This window comes from Sminthopsis crassicaudata, chromosome 2 (assembly GCF_048593235.1).
Source record: "Sminthopsis crassicaudata isolate SCR6 chromosome 2, ASM4859323v1, whole genome shotgun sequence".
Lineage (NCBI taxonomy): Eukaryota > Metazoa > Chordata > Mammalia > Dasyuromorphia > Dasyuridae > Sminthopsis > Sminthopsis crassicaudata.
Genome location: NC_133618.1, coordinates 395574718 through 395587951, shown reverse-complemented (window position 1 = coordinate 395587951; position 13234 = coordinate 395574718). Strand labels below are relative to the sequence as shown.

At 34.9% G+C, this 13234-nt stretch overlaps 1 protein-coding gene across 2 annotated transcripts in view; it reads right to left on the bottom strand.

The window, feature by feature from the left end:
- SH3RF2 (SH3 domain containing ring finger 2) overlaps positions 1 to 13234 on the bottom strand; it is a 149816-nt gene that overhangs the window by 56865 nt on the left and 79717 nt on the right. For both annotated transcript variants that reach the window (XM_074291713.1, XM_074291714.1), the window contains one exon: positions 10427 to 10750. In XM_074291713.1, coding sequence (XP_074147814.1) covers positions 10427 to 10750 — 324 coding nt within the window. The remainder of the gene's footprint in view (positions 1 to 10426; positions 10751 to 13234) is intronic.

Below are 13234 nucleotides of genomic sequence, written 5' to 3'. Positions count from 1 at the left end.
TTGGTAGGATGACAGGGGTTGAGATTGACAAGTGAAGAGTAGGGGCCTGGGGAGCTCCAAGTAATGAAAATGGTCATAGTTAAATAGGAGTACTTTAGATATATAATCTCATTTGATTATCATGGGGTTATCAGTTCTGTACAACTAATACAGGCATTCCATAAGTATGTGCTAGACAGGCTGGAACCTGGCAAAACTAAGATCGGCAAAATTCTTTGCTTAAAGTCCTACAGGGAAAAACATTCCACATTCTTTTCTCTTGGGTTACCCAATAGATTAGAGTCCTAAAATTTAGTAGATAAATCTTGGTGAGCTGCTTCAGGCACAACACAGTTAAAAGACTTTCCTAGGATCATACTGCTAGTACAGGTTAGAAGCAGGATTTGAATCCTCAAGACCAGCATGATTGCTACATCCCCCCACAAAAAAACTAACAAAAACCCCCAAACTGTGTGATCTTGGGCAAATTTAAACCCCACTCTTTAGGTTTGATCCTGAATTATTTCTATCATCCCTGTTTTTATGTAACTCTATATAAAACTATAACAAACATGTGCTTGAGATACTAAAATTCCCATTTCATAGGTGGTTAATATAGCTAGTAAGTCACAGAAGCAGGATTTGAAAACTGATTCCTACCTTGCTGTACTGGGCACCCAAGACAATGTCCTAACTATGTCTAGCCAGAGATATCTTAAGGTGAGGAGTGAGTTTTCTCCCTGACAGACACAATGGTGCAATGATAATATTTTGCATGCTGTCATTCTATGTAAGTAAAGGCATATTAAATCTATGGAGAGCATTTAAGGGCCATCCTTACCCTCTAGGTAGATAGCTACCTATGAGACTTCTGGGATATCAGGAAAGCCCTTCTTGCCTCCCCCTTCTCACCCACCCAAGTAAGCTTCTCTCTCTCTTCACAGGTACCTGAAGGGTTTTGAACAAGATAAAGCCCTTCATTTCACAATTAGAGATCAGTTTTGAAAAGTAAATACTCCTGGGGAGAAGTCATCTAATGACAAATCCACAATGAGGCACAAAAAATTCACAATGGAAACGGGTGAGAGCAATATAGAACAGGGAAAACTGGGAAAAAGTAAAGGCAAGTAAGGGACCTCATGGAAGAGGAAGACTGGGGAGCTTTTTGGAAAGAGAAATTACGTAGATTTTATGATTTTCCTTGCAGTATATACTTTATCACAGGGATACAAGGGTTTTTTTTTTGTTTGTTTTTTTCTTGCTGAGGCAATTGGGGTTAAGTGACTTGCCCAGGGTCACACAGCCAGGAAGTGTTAAGTGTCTGAGGTGGTATTTGAACTCAGGTCCTCCTGATTTCAGGGCTGGAGCTCCATCCACTACACCACCTAGGTAGTACAATGGATATAGTGGAGTCAGGAAATCTTTTTTTCTTTCTGAGATCAAAGGTGGCCTAAGACACTTATTTGCCCAGTCTCTTCATCTGAAGAACTAGAAAAAAATGGCAAATCACTTCAGGATCTTTAATTACCCCCAAATAGGGGCACAAAGAGTTGGACATGACTGAACAACAACATAGCACATGAACATTCTTATGTTTAGTAGTTCTACATAAAACTTGCTTGTGAATCTTAGGGTCAAGTTATTTAACATCTGAAATCCTCCATTTCCATTACGCAGGTGTGGCAGGGGGGTACAGAAAAGCAACATGGGATGATAGAGCATGATAGACTTAGACTCAAGAAGATCTGAATTGAAATCCCAAAGGCAACATGACATTTACTAGCTGTGTGAGCCTGGGAAGCTACTTAAAGGCTATATGCTCCAGGCAACCAGTTGGGACTAAAGTCTTAATAGCATTTTATTTTTCAAATATTTACTATGTAAATACATGTAAAGATACTTTTCAACATTTATTTTTGTAAAACTTTGCATTTAAAATTTTTCTCCCTCCTTCCCTAGTCTCTCCTCTCCCCAAGTCAGCAAGCAATCTGATACAGGTTGAATATATGCAATCCATTTAAACATATTTCCATATTTGTCATGGGGACTTACATTTTAAGAAGAGTTTAAATTTTCACTGGCAGAAGGAGTTTTCTAAGAGTTCTTCATGCTAACAAAATCTGCTGCTGTTGCTATTTTCAGGAGTTTCAGTCTTGTTCAACTCTTTATCCCCCCATTTTGGGGTTTTCTTAAACAAGAGGTACTAGAATGGTTTGCCATTTCCTTCTCTAGCTCATTTTACAAATGAGGAAACTGAGGCAAATAGTACATGCCCAGCGTCACAGAGCAAGCAAGTTTCTGAGGCTGGATTTGAACTTGAGAAGATGAATTTACTACCTAGCTGAAAATCATTACTCCTTCATATATTCAGTCAGAGGATAACATCTTTATCACCGACTTTATAGGATTGTGAGGACCAAATGGGGCAATGATAGAAAATGCTTTGTAAACTTTAAAATGTCAGTTCTCATTACTATAGCATTATGGATTTAGAGGGCTTGGAGGTCAACTAGTCCAACCTCTTATTTGTACAGATGAGGAAACTGAGGCCCAGAAAGGTTATTAGACTCCTTAACTTTTACTTTTGACTACTTTATATGAAGTTAGAACCGTTTTTGGTTGTTTCACCAATATTTAAACAAATGTGCTAACGCTTATAATCTACTACTGACAGGGGGAGAATATAGCATTAATATTCAATACTTGAGGTAGGGTGTTACCTCTAGCTATGTCCTTTTATGTTATGAATATATCAGACCTGCTCTGAATTAAAACTAGGATTTCTTGTTCTGATTCAGCCTCTATGTAAATTAGGCAGAAAACCAGAAAGAAGAACTGAAGTGTAGTGAAGTTAAAACAACAGTAACAACTTTGTTCATCAGACTTTTGGAGAATAAACCTTTGTGTGAGTGAATGATATCCTTCCTATGAAAGTGGGCTCTGAACTTTTTGTTCACACTCCTACTGCAGGATCTATAAAGGAAGAATTGCAAGTTCATTGTTACTGCTTTAATTATGAGTCATAAAGCCTCCACTCATGACTCAGGAGGAAGAACTTTTCATTTCTCTCTTTCTCTCTTTTCCCCCTTTTTCTTCCCCTCTTTTTTTCTCTGTCTCTCTCTTCTAACTCTCTGTCTCTCTCTCTCTCTCTCTCTGTCTCTCTGTCTCTGTCTCTCTCTCTGCCCCTCTCTCTGTGTCTCTCTGTCTCTCTGTGACTGACTCTCCTCTCTCTCTCTCTGTCTTCCTCTGCCCCTCTCTGTCTCTGTTTCTGTCTCTGTCTCTCTCTCCCTCTCCTCTCTCTCTCTCTGTCTCTGTCTCTGTCTCTGTCTCTCTTTTCCTCTTTCTGTGCCTCTCTGTCAGTCTGTCTTTGTCTTTCTCTCCCGCCTCCCTGCTCAGTAAGATGTGTATTAGGGGGACCATGTATATGTGAATGGAAATATATTCACGAATTCCCAAATATGTGCATTATGTGGAAAAAAGTCATGTGTTTGTGCTTTTAAGACTGTTTCTACATTTGTATAAAAGAATGCAAAATGAAGAAAAAATAGAACAAAGAAAATATCTACAATGACTATAACAGTGTAAGGGGAAAAAGACCCCCACAGAATCCCAGAGTTATCAGGGATCTCAGAAATCATCTAGGTGAACTAATGGCTGAACAAGAACTCCTCTACAACATCTTTACCAGTGATCCTCCAGTCTTTACTTTAAACCTCCCATGATGGAGAATTCATTATTTTGAGGGTAGCTCTCATTGGGAAGAAATATATCCTTACATTGAACCTAAATTTTCCTCTTTTCAAACTCTACTTATTGTTCTTAGTTGTATCCTCTATAGTTAATAAGCAAAAAAGTAATCCTACTTTCATATGACAGCTTTTAAGTTTCTGGAGACAGCCATCATGTGCCTCCTTAAGTCTCTTCTCTAGACAAACATCCTCAGTTTTTTCCAGTGGAGCCATATGTGTCATGGACTTGAGGCCCTATGTTCTCTAGATTATCAATATTCTTTCTACAATGTAACACTAAAAACCAACAACATTATAGCCAATGTGATCTGACCAGGCAAATAAATAGAAAGATCATCATTTATTCCTGGAAACTATACCCCTTTTGATAATAAAATTTAAGATTGCATTCTTGGATGCCATATTGGACTGCTGACTCAAATTATATTTCCATTCCATTACAACCCCAAGACTTTATTCAAACACTTCTATATAATCATGTAATATATAGAGCACACTGAGCCTGGAATGAGGAAGACCTGAATTCAAATCCAGCTTTGGATTCTTGACATCCTAGATATGTGAACCTGGGCAGATCACTTGACCTCTGATTACTTTAGTTTCCTCATCTATAAAATGAATGTAATAATAATGAAATGTAATAAAAAAATGTAGTGATATTTTATATATGTATATGTAGTATAAAATACTTTAACTTAGTATATGGCACATAGGTATTATATTAATGCCAGCTACCATTATGATGATGATGATATCTCTTCCATCTTGTATTTATATCATTGATTTTTAAAACTGAAGTATAAGACTATATTTATTCCTATAAATGTCATTTTATTAGGTTCAGTACAATAGGTTCAGTTCTAGTCTATTAAGACCTTTTTCTGAATGCTTTTCTGAGGATCCTTATTAAATTTGAAAATGACACATTTTCAAATTTAATAAGGATCTTATTATCGAAGTTACTGGAAAAATATTTAACAGAATGGAAGTTTTACTGGAGACCTCCTTCTGAGTTAGGGGTGTGCTGATAAATATTTAACAACTAGTTTTCCAAAGCAAACAAAAAATAGAAGTAGGACATACTTTTGAGTTTAATTTCTATAATTTTTACTCTCTCACTTTCTTAAGTTTAAACAGTTAAGAAATAAGACATTGAGCTCCGATTTGCAGCTTTGCTGATTTCTGAGGTGTAAATGCTTACACTAAAATTTTTACAATCAGCTTTCATTGGTTTGAGTTGGTCCCATTATATCCTTACATTTCTATATTAGTGACTACTTTTAATTATTTTGAATTTATCCAATTGTACCATCATCATATCTCTCCAATAATGAGTTACTTTATAAAACATTTAAATAATTAAACAAAACAATTGACTTATTAATTAGTGAAATATTTTAAAATCTAAGTAAACTACATCTATATGATTTCTCTGAATAGGGTTAAGAATTTGTCTAGGGTCACATAGCTAGTAATTATCACATATCTGAAGCTACATTTGAACTCAGATCTCTCCTGAATCCAGAGCTAGAGTTCTATCCACTGCCTCACCTACTTGTCCTTTGTCTTAGTAATTCTTAAAAACAAATTAGAACTCAGTTTTATGTATTAATCAATTTTGATTGCAGAGGGCTGTTGTTGGAGATATATTTATTATCTTTTGAGAAAGAAATGATTATGGAAAGCATATGATGTCAGATATAATCAATGTATCACTTTGTTTTGCTTAATGGTGATTCCTTCCTACAAAAGATGGGTCATTTTGTGTGTGTGTGTGTGTGTGTGTGTGTGTGTGTGTGTGTGTGTGTGTGTGTACTGGGAAATGAAATAGTTTTTTAAAACCATCAGTAAAATAACAAAAAAGAATGTCACTTTGTAGGGGACAAAGTTTGTGTGTGTGTGTATGGGGAAGGTATATTGAAGTCTTCGTTATTGTAGGAAAAATGTTGTGTGTATATATGTGTTGGGGGTGGTGATAAAGGGAATGAGTAGTTCACTACAAAGGGGGTTAAAATGGCAAGGGTAGTAAACCTGTTATGTTGATTCATAATGATCTTTTAGTTCATTAGTCAAAGGTCCTTTAGACCTTTTTCAGACATATTACTATCTAATCCTGTAGTTTAGCTGGCACACTGAACAAAATACTAGGACTGAAGTTTGGAACACCTGTTTTCAAATTCAGCCTCAGATACTTCCTAGCTATAAGACCTGGGCAAGTCACTTAATTAAGGTCAGTTATTAAAAGGGAATAATAATAACTATGCCCCAGGGTTGAATGAGATAATATTGGCACTTAACCCAGTGCCTAGCACACAGTAGGCACTTATTCCCTTCCCTTCTTCATCCCCAACTTAAGACCTGGACTTTAGAGCTAGAAATGAATTGTTGCACTATTTCTACCATCATTTAAGTCTCTGAGAAGTCCTTGACTTTCTCCTTTTTCTTGTCTTGTTAAAAAGGGATTAAAGTTCAGTTAAACTATTTAATCCCAAGGTAGAGATTCATGTTTAAAAACGAGATTTACTGCTCTTTTAAAAAAAGTCTGTACATGCCAAGTTTTGGCTTTTCAGGTTGCTACCTGCACAGCTAAAAAGAGTGTTTGCAGTAGAACTCCCAGGATGCAATTCACTTCTTAATTACTTGGTCTCATCAATCTACTCTTTCATCTTCCAAAACTGCCTTTCATCCTAAATAAGTACCAGCTACAAGAAAGACTTCGGCTCTTGGGTTACCTTACTGCCTCCTTTAGTTTATAACCTTTTAGGGTGCCCTGTATTAAAATGAGTCGTAATCACTCAGACCTTTTCATAATAAGTCTTTGAGTAGGAATTGTGTTCTTGGCTCTGTCTCTATTACGCTTCCTTCCTCCTTGCTCATCTCCCCTATTTCTCCTCCAGGTTTTCTTCTGTAGCCTATGCCAATCAACACTGTACTGTTCTCCCATGCTAAATTTCTGGCACTCTGTCCTGTGTTTCTAATTTAGTGTCCCACCAATCTTATCTCCTTCTTGAGACCAGAGGTTTTTTTTTAACCTTTTGGGTATTATGGATCTCTTCTTAGATTAAAAAAAATTCATAATGAAGAAAATGCTAAATATCAAATACAGAATGTGAAAATAAAGTTATAATTTTTTTCCATCCAAGATTTCCCTGAAATTTTTCTCCTTGGAGGTCTGTGGATTTGAGATTGAGAATCTTTCCTCTAAAATAGCCTAGTTCATTAAATGCTATACTCAGAATAAGGAGATTTAGGTCTACTATCCCTTCTTCTCACTGGCCATTGTGAACTTGGGTTTTAGTTTCCTCCTTCATAAAATGGTAGTAATAATATTTATACTGATTAGCTCATAGATGTCTGGATAATTAAATGAGTCACATACACACACCCATAGTGTCCTGGAGCTGAAGTGACCTTAGAAGTAATTTATTCCAACTCCATCATTTTAAAGAGTACAGGACAGAAGATTCAGAATAAATGACCTCTGAGGTCATTTGGTTTAGCTTACCTCTGAAGAAACTCTAAGGCTCAGAAAATTGAATGAGTTTACTATGATATCTCATGTGCTACAGCTGGGATTTGAACTCAGACCCCCTATCTTCAGATTTAGTGCTCCTTCCATGGCCCTGCACCAGAAATGTGCTTTGTGACTGGAATGCATCCTACCCTACAAATATGAGCTATTACATATTTCTCCATTCAGGACCCTCCCCCCTTGACTCACTATTGTTGGAACTTTTAGAGATTTCCAGCTTGGTTAGGTGCCTTTCAGAGTTTGTCCTTTGCTGGAGCCTTAATTGAGCCAAGGTCATCTCCAAGCCATAGTGTTCTAGCTAACTAGAAGAGAGCATCCTGTTCAAACCATAACCACACAAGAGCTCACCCAGAGCTCAGATTTATACAAATGAAACATTTAGGCAGTTAAGTGGCTGAGTGCATAAAGTGCTAGGCTTGGAATCAGGATGACCCAAATTCAAGTAGTACCTTAAACATTGAATAGATGTGTGATTCTAGATAATTTCACCTTTCTCAGACTCAGTTTTATCATCTATAAAATGGGGATGACAATAGTACCTATCTCATAGGGTTATTTTGAGTGTAAATGTGTGAAGGACTTTGCAAATCCTTAAAGAATTTATAAATAATAATGAATGTTTTTATTAATTAGGATGGAAAACAAGACCTTGCATAGTAGAATGCTAGAATAAAAGCAAGGCCATGTATAGTAGAATGATAAAATATTATAATGATATATCATTCTTTTAGGAAAAGGAGAGATGAATATGGACTAGAATTTTCAAAGAATGAGTTACTCCTGAAGAAAGCAGGGCTTAAGGTGGCTTTTGAAGGTTTCATAGCATTTATATAAAGAGAAACACATATAATTGGCATTAATTTTTTTTTATTAGATGAAACAGTGATCAAAAAATTCAATGAGAAATGACAAATGACAGCAAGTGATTTTTTCCATCCCAGATCTGCATAGGAGGTCAACCAGAAACCTGAGTGTCATTGGTAAGGAAATTTTTCTTGAAAGGTCAGCCCTAGCATGATCAAAGTCACATCTACTTGCAAGACTTTGGAACCAAACTGACCATTCCACTCAAAACTGTTGCAAGAGCAAGAGCTTGGCCCTGGCATAAAGACTTAATTCAAGAACTAAAGGTAAGGAGACAAAAAAAGAAAACACTAACCAGTACAAGAAAATTTATTGCAAATCTAAAGATCTTTCAGAAAAGAAAGTATATCTATAATAATTACAAGCAGAAAGTCAAAGAGAAAAAATGGATTTTCCATAAAAGTGCATGAATTCCTAGAAGAACTGAAAGATTTCTTCTCTTCTCTAGAGAAAAGAAGTGGAAAATGAACAAATAGTTTAAAAAAGAAAGCTGTGAACTTTACTCAAGTAAAGGATTCTTTGAAATCTAGAATAAACTGAAAAGAAATAAATGATCCCAAGAAAAAGCAAGAAATACTAGACAACATCAACACATTAAAAAATAGAAGAAAATGTAAGCTACTTATGTGAAAAACAACTGAGTTGGAAAACAAATCAAGGAAAGATACTTTAAGAATAATTAGGTTCCCTGAAAACCATAATTTAAAAAAACTTGGACTATATCAAGAAATCATAAATGAAAAATTTCCAATCTTGTAATAAACAAAATCTAGAACTTCCACATCAAAAAAACCACAAAAAACAAAAACCAAAAAAACCCCACAAAACCCACAAATATTCAGAAAGAAACAGCTCAAATACTAAAAGTTCACAATCAGGATGGCACAGGACACGGTGGTTTCTACTATGGATAAAAAGAGGTCATGGAATATAATGCTGCAAAAGACAAAAGATACATATTTATAAACAAGAATATTTTCTTATATAATTGAAAAACTGCAAAACTAAGTATAATGCTACAAGGGGAAAATAGAACCTTGTGAAACAGAAAACTCTGGAGGATGCAAAGAGCAGACCCCAAGAAGGAACTTTGCAATATAAATACAAAAGTTCAGAGGAATTGAGAAAGGTAAATTCATTTGAAGCAACTGTTCAGAGTTTTATAATCTGCCAACATTCTAACAGAGGGAGAAGAAACAAAAATTCTTTTAGAACCTTATGTCTTAAAGGGATTGAGAGAGTTAAATAAGAAGGTTTTTGGAGAAAGAAGGATAGAAGGAATACTAATATGGAAAAGAGGAAGAAAAGGATAAAACTTGCTATTTCTCATAACCAGATTACATGAGAAAATATGAAAACATATGGAGGAAAAGGTAGAGGAAATGTGTAGCAGATAAACCTCATTCTTATCTGAAATGAACAAATAAAGGCTGAACAAATACACCCAGATTTTGGTATAGAAATTAATGAAATTAAATAGGGATTATGGGAAATATAGGTTAAGAGGGAGAAGAATATCTAGGAAAAAATGGCCACAATCAAAAGAAACCTCTAGATCCTGAAGCAGGGAATAAAAGGGAGAAAAAAGAAAATAACTAGAATGTAAGGGGTACTTTTAGGCTGTTTCTCAGACAACAGAAATGGATGAACAAATTGTGGCAGTTGAATGTAATAAGATATTTTATTATAAAAATTATGAGAATTTCAAAGAATCCAGAGTAAACTGATACAGAGTAAATTAGCAGAACAATTCAAACAAGGATAGCAACATTTTGCTTGAGTCATTATTTTTACAAGGGCACTTTTTCTCTTCTTGGTTAATTGTGAGGAATACATCAGAAGATAAGGTGGCCACCAACAGCAATACAAAAGAAAAAGAAAGCCACTGAAACATTTTTTTAAAAAATACACAGAAGAGAATAGAAGGAAATTCAGAAGGAAGACAAGGAATGTAGTTTTGAAAGTAGCACACAAAATTTATTTTGTACTTTAAGAAATTCATGGGTTCATAAACTATGTGTATGAAAATGATCTTTTTTGGTATTTGAATTAAAAATTAAAATTAAAAGAATAACATTACAGAATTTAAGGTAGCTTTCTGTCATTATATGGTCAATCAGTGGATACCAAGACTACAACTACTAAAATGGGGGTAGTCTATTTTCTAACATTAAAATGGGCCCTGATGCTAGAACAGGCTGTGAATCACCATGTTAAACAAGAAACAAACACAACATCGTATTAATCATTTCCTAAAGTCCCAGTCTATCCCTAGTTTAAAATGTCAAATGTATTTTCTTACCTGGACAGGGCTGTTAGATGAGAGTTCTTTCTTCTCCAAATTCTGAGATGACACAGAAGGATTACTGGAGCTAATAAGCACAGGGGAGCCGAGTTTTACCATTTGTTGCCCTGAAGATGAATGGACCATTCTGTTGAGGGTGTTCAAAGCTGTCATGATGGAGAATTGTCTTGGGTTCTTCCTTCTGGATTCTAAGAGTTGATTGAAGGTTGTTGAGTCTGCCACTTTGCTTCTAGGAGAAGAGGATGTCAGGGACATGCTCTTTATATGGGATGACCGATGGCTTTTGCCCTTCTCTAACAGATGTCTTGCGGTGAGGTTTGGCTGGAATACAAAGAATCCAATGAAAATTGTGGTTCTATCACCTTAGGGTTAAATATAAGATTATTAGAACTCATTGAACTAGTTTCTACAGACTTTCCAAATCAAGGTTAAGCATTTGAATTTGTTCCTTTTATTCCAGTGAAATAAATTCTCAGGATTCCATTCCCTACTATTGTACCAACAGTATTTATATTCACATTATTATTATATTCTATCTAGATGAGCATAGCAAATCTGTACATTTGATGTTGGAACTAGGAACTTGGTACAGCAAAAACAATGCTGAATTTAGAGATCTAAACTTGGAGATATAGTATCCAAATTCAAATCTTGACTCTAGCTAATTTTGGATAATTCAACTTTACTTCTAAAAGCTTCAATTTCCTTATCTGTAACTTAAAGGGGGGAGAGGGGATTTAGATAGCTGCCCTCTACAATACCTTCTACCTCTAGATCTAAGAAGCTATGATATTAATTCTTGCAGAGACGGGGTTAGGTTGGTCAATTTTCAAATAGCAGGCCAAGCCAATTTTTGTTTCCCAATCTTGGGCAGAGTTTCTAAGAGTTTCTATTGCTAAAATTCTTCTTCTTCTTCAATGTGGACACCACTGGCAATGGTGCAACTGTTTTCAAAAGAGTTCCCAGATACCCAAACACTTCACAGAAACAGTGGTAAATGTGATCATGAAAATTATCAGTTTTCCAAGTTGGCTTCTCTCATTGATATGGAACTATAAAAATGTTCTCAAACAGGTGATATTTCCTTGTTATTAGGTTGTAAGCTATATGAGGTGAGGGACTCAAGTCTGATCTAACCCAAGCATAACAGGAGCTTAAATAACTATTTATTGTAATTATTCTGTCTCTTTACCTCTTTACCCTGAACATTCACAGAAATACACTTGGCTTCTTTTTAGGTTAAAATCCATTTCTTTAAATCTTTTTTGAATCCTGTGGTTTCCCTTACTCAGATCATTATCTTTTCTTTCTCTCTTTCTCTCTTTCGGGGAGGTAATTGGGGCTAAGTGATTTATCCAGGGTCACACAGCTAGTAAGTTATTAAGTATCTGAAGTCATATTTCAACTCAGGTCCTCCAGACTCCAGGACTGATGTTATATCCTCTGTGCCATTTAGCTCTGCCCTGATCATTGGTTTTTCTCACTTTATTCCTAACCTATCCATTCTTTAAGATCTAACAAGTATGAAACTTTCCCTACTCTTAATTCATTTTTTCATTTTCTCTGGAAGATAATAATATTTATAGATCAGTCACTTGTTTATTTAATCATAAAGTGTATTGGAGTGTTATTGTACCACTTAATGTTTATGAGTCCCTAACAAGTTAGATTCTAACTCTCTGAAGGGATGGTGGAGTGTTCTAATCCAATTCTAGATACCAATTAGCCATTCATCATGCTTGAATTGAATCAATCAAATTTATTGCCATCTGAAGTAAAATTATAATTATAGAAATAAATTCCTTATTTACAGGCTTAAACATTCTGTTCCTAGTTAAGGCTTCCTTTTAACCCATAAAGGGGTAAAGTATTAAAAAATCTTTGGCCTTTGTCCACTTTGTTATTCAAAGGGGATAATTACACTAGTAAGGAGAATTGTAGAGTTTAAATATTTACTACTCATCTGAAAAAAAATTTTTAGGTTCTTTGAGCTCAACAAGAGTAATATATTAAATAAATTTGACAAGCATTTATTAACTACCCATTATACAAAGGACAAAATTTAGAACTGTCCTTGATTAAGAGTACAACATAGAATATATTGGAGATGATGTCCTAATATTTTGCATTTTGTACTTCCCCTTCTCGGAGAAGTTCAGGTATAATCCAAGAAAGAAAAGGAAGCATTAAAAAAAAAAAAAACCAGCTTTTGCTAAGTGTCTTCACAAGAAATCAATGTTTCCTTTCAATTGTTTTTAATAATATGGGTGATTCAAAGTTCATTTGAAGAATTTTCAGCAAGTTCTAGTCTTAATTAAGTAATGACAGAAGTCAAATGTAAGAACCATTTTTAAAAGTTCTGTATTTTTAAAAATCTGAATCTTGGAAAATAGCAATTACTCAGAAACAGAGGTCTTTCTGCTAATTATAAGAATAGATATATGACTGGTTTGATTATTTCCTTGAGTATTCTTCAAATTACTGATTTTGAAGGATAGGAGAATAAAAATGATTATAAAATATAATGACAAGATTTTAAAGACTGATGATAAGCTGTATGATGTTCTTCATTTGGGGGGCATGGGGAAAGTCTTTATATGAAGTGATCAAGAAGTTATTCAAGGGACTGTAAACATTTAGAAAAGGAAATAGTGAAGAGTCACCATTGGTTGAACAAGAGAAGGACATGTCAAAAATTCTCTTTTAGACAAGTTATTATTGTCTCTAGAGAAAGAACTAATGGTATCTGAATACAGATGAAGGCATACTATTTTTCACTTTTATTTTTTATTTTGAGTTTTCTTC